The 6,890-nt window shown below is 37.8% G+C and overlaps 1 protein-coding gene across 1 annotated transcript; it reads left to right on the forward strand.

Annotated features, from left to right (window-relative positions):
- Nucleotides 1-350: 350 nt before the first annotated feature.
- On the forward strand, nt 351-5,601 carry slc50a1 (solute carrier family 50 member 1). The gene is made up of 6 exons (XM_008431731.1): nt 351-582; nt 777-854; nt 948-1,071; nt 2,037-2,198; nt 4,598-4,717; nt 4,805-5,601. The coding sequence occupies exons 1-6, from the start codon at nt 515-517 to the stop codon at nt 4,910-4,912; spliced, it is 660 nt and encodes a 219-aa protein (XP_008429953.1). The 5' UTR covers nt 351-514; the 3' UTR covers nt 4,913-5,601.
- The last annotated feature ends 1,289 nt before the right edge of the window (nt 5,602-6,890 follow it).

The raw sequence follows: 6,890 nt of genomic DNA on the forward strand, positions 1-6,890 counted from the left end.
AGAATTAAATAATGCACTGTTTAAGTATAGAATACATTGTTTTTTCGACTTATTTTCATTTTGATATGAAACTGTATCTGATTACTTTGAAAAAAAAAATCCTATTATTGTTCAGTTGATTAATTCTGGATTTTATACTCCAAAGTGTAGCAATTATATTGTATTTACTGTTGAATAAAAAGCTTAACTTTACTTCTTTGAATTATTGATTGCCTTTGACGGTTCTCTCCTGCTCGAGCAGGACCTTTGCTTATCAGCGGCGTGACGTTTCGTGTGACGTTTTCTATCGTTTCAACATCCAATTGGTCAGTCCCAACCCTCCCTTTTAGTCGCACAGCCAATCAGAAGGCAGAAACACCGAGCACAGTGATTACAAATACGGAAATCCTATTTGAGAATCCTGGTATCTGCAGCCGATTTTGTTTTTCTGTAGTTTGATAAGTTTTGGCTGAAATCACCGAAAGAGCGTGAAAAACACAGGTGACGGGTGCAATAAATATCTGATCTCCACTCTATGGATTTGACTCAGCTTCTATCATGGGCCTGCATCGTGTTCACAGTCGGGATGTTCTCGACAGGACTGTAAGTTTTCTTCAGTAATTCCTTGTCAAATTGATTAAAAACGACATTAGTTTCATCACTAGTTGCAGCTGCTGGTCTGAATTTATATGAACAAACTCTAAACTATTTGTTTTTTTAATTGACAAAGAAATGCGCTGCAGTAGAGTGCGTTTACGTGTATTTCTTATGCATTTACTTTATATTTGTGCTTCTAGGACCGACCTGAAGAAGATGCGAGAATCCAAAAGTGCAGATAACATCCAGTTTCTCCCCTTCCTCACCACGTGTCTGAAGTAACTTTGTTGTTTTGTTTTTTTTAGCCTTCCTCCATCATCTGCACCGATCAGTTCAGTTCGGCCCATCTAACGCTGCTCCTGTTTCCACAGTAACTTAGGCTGGCTGTTTTACGGCACTCTGAAGCGGGATCACACCATTGTCGTAGTGAATATCATCGGAGCTCTTCTCCAAATCCTCTACATTGTCATGTTCTTCCTCTACACTAAACAGAAGGTAATACAAGACATGGTGTGAAATTAACCAAGTTTTGCTTGAGTGGCCCTTCAAATAATGAGAAATAAAATGTTCCATTCTATTTTAAAATTGAATAAAAACTAAGATTTCCCATACGATATGCTCTACAAAAACACACCAACCAACAGGATCTATTTCAGGTCAGTACAGGTCCATCTCAACTTGATAGTTGTGCAGAAGACGGTGATTGATGTCTTCCACATGCAGGATAAACCACAAAAGGTTGATGCAGAAGAAGCTGGCACTGTCAAAGCATATTGCTGGAAAGTTGAGTGGAAGGAAAAAGTGTAGCTCAACAAGGCCCACAAATAACAGGGATAACGGAAGCTATTAGTATTTTGAATCGAAGTCCATACAAAAGGTTGAGAGAGATTAGCCTTATATCAAGTTCAACGTATTGCTTCATCAGCAGAATTGTCAAACACAAAACTCCACAGAGAATCTATGAGATATTATCGACAAGAAGAAGAAAAAAATCAGACCCGACAATGAGCTGAAAATGGCTATTAAATCAAGCTGGGCTTCCATGACACTTGAACCACAGACCGATCGCCTCAATGTTATGCTGAATTGATGGAGTAATTCACTTGAAAAGAGCCCTGACAGAGCAATCAGTGTATAAACTGTAAAGTGCACGTACATGTTTGTCAGTAGGCCAACATGGCGGCATCATAAATCATGTATTTATTGTGAAATAGCATTATTATTTATTCACATTTTCTGAGAAACTGAATTTGGGTTTTTATTACGTTAAGTTACCAAAATGATCAGAAATAGTTGATCAGGAAATCTATCATTTGGTGTTTAATGAATCCAAATAATAGTTTCAGATTTAAAACTTTCTATTGGCATTCTTATTTACTGAGATCTACTTGATACTGCGTATAGAGTATTTTAGTAATCCTTTAATATGACTTATTATTCTGACTTTGTGTTTGTTCCAGCGACTTGTGGTGCTTCAGACTCTGGCTTCAGCAGCAGTGTTGGTCTGTGGATGGTTGTACTTCACTACCGTTCTGACGGAGGGAGAGGCCCGACTCAATCAGCTCGGTCTCATCTGCAGCGTGGTCACCGTCAGCATGTACCTGTCTCCGCTCACAGATCTGGTAAGGCACTTTATGGGCACACATTTAAAACAGGCTTGTTATCTTTTTTCTTTTCGAAAAATCTCTTTGAAGTTTAAAGGGCAAATTTAAATATGAAGGGATCCTGTGTGGCTGAGGCATTTTAAAATGTTTATCAGAGGAAATTTAGAGACCATTTAACCTAACCATCACGTTTTTGGCTTGTGGGAGGTGGTCGAGTACAGAGATGAGAACAGCTGTCATGATTCCAAAATTATAAGGAGGCTGAGCAAAACGATGTCTTTCAAAAGCTTCTGGCACAATTTCACACACTTCTTACAATGATGTAGACCAAACTGAAATGCATTAATCTGCTACACCATGAGTGTTCACAGACCAAAGATGATATAATTATACATTTAAAGGTGAAGATACATAAAAAAAAAAAAACTTTGTTAGGATGTATATTTTCTCTAGAGAAAATTGACTATAAACCGGTCAATTTTTAGAACCTGTTGTCCCAATCAATTGTTCAATTTCTCAATGAGCAACAGCCAGCCGCAGTTCGGTTCACATCCATCCATCCATTTTCTGTACACCCTTGTCCCTAGGGGGATCGGGAGGGGTGCTTGTGCCTATCTCCAGCTAATGCTCAGTCTGTCGCAGGGCAACACAGACACACAGGACAAATAATCAATCACACACACACTCACACCTAGGGAGTGTTTATAGAGGCCAATTAACCTGAGTCATGTTTTTGGACTGTGGGAGGAAGCCGGAGTACCCGGAGAAAACCCAGCATGCACTGGGAGAACATGCAAACTCCATGCAGAAAGACCGAAGGGCTGGGAATCGACTGCACCACTGTGCAGTTCACATCCTTCAACTCAAATCAGGTCCTATGTGCATCTGCACAATTGAAGAAATACACGTCTTGCTCTCTTTCTTCTTCCTTTTCTCACTTCTCATGATCTTGTAGTTCTGTCCTCCATCCTGTTTGTTTCCTTCCATCCATTTGCGTCGGGCTCTGAAATGACCCCCAGACAGTTTCCTGCCTTTCATTCCTCTCCGTCTTCCTGTGGTTCTGATTCTCCTCTGTTTTGGTGCTTCGTCCACTTGGTTACGTTCTGTTTTTTCCTGACACTCTGCACTGAAAATACTGACACCGAACTTTTCTTTCAACTTAAACCTCACTAATCCTAAGATTACACGACAACACAAAAACATCAAACAGACAGGAAATTTCTCAGGCAAACTTTTGTTTTGCCTTTGTAATTGCAAGTTATGATGTAACCCACCCTGTAAATTGGTTACGGACACTTTAAATGTAGTTAAAAATTACACGAATAGACAAGGATTATGGTTTATTGTACGCAGACAATTCGGCAAGTTTTAGTAATTTCTTTGATTCATTCAAAAGACTTTTAAAGGGATAATAAGAAGTAAAAGAAAAGGAAGCTATTTGTTACAGACTTGCAGGTTTCTTGAAGATGCGTATAAGAGAGAAAAATAAAACAAAGTTACTGAAACATTCTTACATTTTAAAATGTTTTTTTTTAGAGAGAAAGCATTAGGAACTATAAACAGCTGTCTTTTTTTGTTGTTTTTATGTTGACATGAACTACAATTGCAGGAATGTTTGACATGCTGTTGGATCCTTGCCAACAGGAATTTGTGCAGACCTGAAGGCAAAAGGGTGAAACATTGTACCAGCTGCTGTGGTCTTATAGCGGACTATGACTAAAAAGACTGTAAAGTATTTTGTCATTAGTTATTAAGGCAGGTTAATAACCTTCCCTCTGGTGTGTTTGAATTGGCACAGGAGAGTATAAAACCCCCCAAAACTCCAACCGCAGGTGGTAGAATAGCCAAATATTGCCCTCAAAAGTAGCACTACCTCAGTATATTTTTACTGAAGAAGAAGTAAAATAGAGTTGGGCCAAAAAAATCTCAAGTAAGTAGTGAGAAGTTGAGTTTAATCTTTCCTTAATTTATAAAAATGATATAATCATACAGACAAGATAGAAAATGATGTTCAGGTTCTGATATTCTAAGTAGTAAAATAAAAAAAAATAAAAAATGAGAGTAAAAATAATGTGCATCATTACAAAATAACAGGTATGTTCTCATGCATGCAAGTGAATCATATTAGATTTTGAAGTTCGACTTTCACACTCACAATTCAAACTCGGACCCACCTTCCTATAAATTTGTCTGTCATCTATGTTTTTGGAAATGTAATCCTCCAAACAACCAGACTGCATGATTAAATTGCATCCTTTTACCAATCAGCGGTACCTCCAAGTCTTGTGACAAAGCAGTTTTAGAATAAAGATCTTACGATGGTGGTAATAGAAAAGACCATATGACCAGGTTTCACTGGCATAGCTATAAAATTTGGTTTAACACAATTTTGCCTCTGTTGTCGTTTCCATTTCCAGGTAGCAATAATCCGCAGTGGTAACGTGCAGGTCCTGTCCTTCCCTCTGACTGTAGCCACCTTCTTCACGTCAACTGCCTGGGTTCTTTATGGCCTGCAGCTAAATGACTACTATATCATGGTAAACTACACAGAGCCCATCCTACTTCCAAGCCAAAAATAATAAGCGATGTTGCTTCATGTTTTTTTTTCCTTTTGTTGCTTCCAGGTTCCAAACACACCTGGAATCTTCACCAGTTTGATCAGATTTTACCTGTTCAGGAAATTTGCCTCCACTAGTCAAGGTTCACCTTCCTACAAGCCTTTGCATATATGAGGAGAAACGTTTGTGAATAAAAGCGAAAAGACAATTCAAGCCTTTCACTTCATGGAGGAAGAGCTCTTCCATATCTTCTCGCGCATATTAAGTGACACCATATATGAAATGGTTACAAAATAAATAATATGGATGTTTTACAAGAAGCTAAACTTATTTTTCTGCCGCTATATGTTAAAATGTGACCCTTGTCTTTTCTCTGTCGTCCCATACGGTTGAGCTTGTTGCTAAGTGTTTTTTTTTTCTTCTTTGTGATGTTGAGAGACAATTTGATGAACTGAACTCAGCATTATAGCCAAAGATTTAAAGGAGTTCTACTTTCTCGATTGCTAGTCTATTTATATATGTATATTTCCATAAATATAAATATTTTTGTCCCTTTGTACTCGCATAAGGAATATGTTTGGATGATATCGTTACATATTTTTCTGCACAACTTGAAGAGAGTTCTTATCCCTTCAGAGTGGATACTTGTGCCTTTTTACGTAGCCTTGTATGTAGACTATGTCCTGCCTGTGGCATTGACATCTGTCCTGGAACCTTTTCTAAATATTTTTAACTGTGCCTTTTTTCTATATACAGGAAGGGTTTATTGAGCTCATCTTCAAGGTCAAACAGTTTACTTATTTTTTTAATCTATTTTTATCATTTGCATATGGAATTTAATAAATATGACACAAATTACAGAATTTAAGTTTTCTTTCTAGTGACTAAATGTTTTTTGTTGTTGTTTTTTTCTGATAGCTGTAACGTCAAGCCTGATAATCAAATACAACACTTTACAAAAGTATTCATATTTTTTTTTTAACTATGAAAATCGGGAAAAGTGCACTCGGAGTTAATTATTAAATTGTAGTGAACTGTGGTTCTACGAGTACTGATGGCTGAATACAAATGTATGCCACATTTTTCTGATTTGTAAAAAAAAAAAGCTAAGAAAAAAACTATCAATCATTTTCTATCAGTGTCTCAAATATGTACTCTTTTGGTTTATCACAAAAATCCAAATTAAACAACTTAAGTTTGTAATACTCATGATGGTGGAGAAATACTTTTGCAATGCACCATCTACACGTAGCTGATCCCTTACAAAAGTTGTTCTGTAAAAAAAAAAAAAGTCACCCAAAGGGGAAAGTTACACTTAACCTTTTAACTAAGAAGATTTGCGCTTTGTTTTGTTTGCAGTAATGAGCGTCAACGCACATGTGTAGAGAGAAGCATGTGTGTTAGTGGAGTGGTTGTACAATGGAGACAAAGGCCCTTTGATTGTGCAGAAGTGCAGGGAGGCTTGTTTGTGCGAGTGTGTTGATACAGAGAGGGCAGTGGTGGGAAAGGCCACGCCAGAGGTTCTCATCCCGTGTGTGTGTGTGTGTGTGTGTGTGTGTGTGTGAGTGTGAGTGTGAGCGTTACGCTGGCCTCTCTTCCTGAGCTCAAAGATCCAGCCTCAGACTGAAAACACACAGAGATTACATAGCCTTGTGCTGGAACTGAGTGTTGTGTGTAATCTGAGAGAAAAGTGGAGATAGAGGAGAAATGAACTGCAGTTAAAACAAGAAACAGGTGCAGAACAGTGAAGGCTGGGACAATAGTGAGAACCCAGCTGAGATGTTTAGCCTTGGCTCATTTTATTTAGGTTCACTACCTCTTGACTTTCATTTATAAATGCTCCAAGACATACGTTGAATATAGTTATTATTATACCAACTTTTAATAGTAAGTTGTTTGTTGTTACACTATTGACTTAATGGTAAGTAGGGCAACTCTGTGGCTCAATGTTAGAGTTGCTATCTTGCGGTTCTAGGTTTGATTCCAACTTCTTCCTGGCTTTTAGCACCAAGCTGCCTACCAATCTGTGTATTAGATAAAGACTATCTTAGTGTGTAGCGCTTATAGCACCATAGAAAAGTGTGATATAAACATTGTGTGTCTGCCTTGAATCTTGAAGGTGTACAATGAAATTCAGCTTTCAGTAAAAAAT

The sequence above is a fragment of the Poecilia reticulata genome, linkage group LG16, assembly GCF_000633615.1.
Source record: "Poecilia reticulata strain Guanapo linkage group LG16, Guppy_female_1.0+MT, whole genome shotgun sequence".
In the NCBI taxonomy this organism is placed as follows: Eukaryota; Metazoa; Chordata; class Actinopteri; order Cyprinodontiformes; family Poeciliidae; genus Poecilia; species Poecilia reticulata.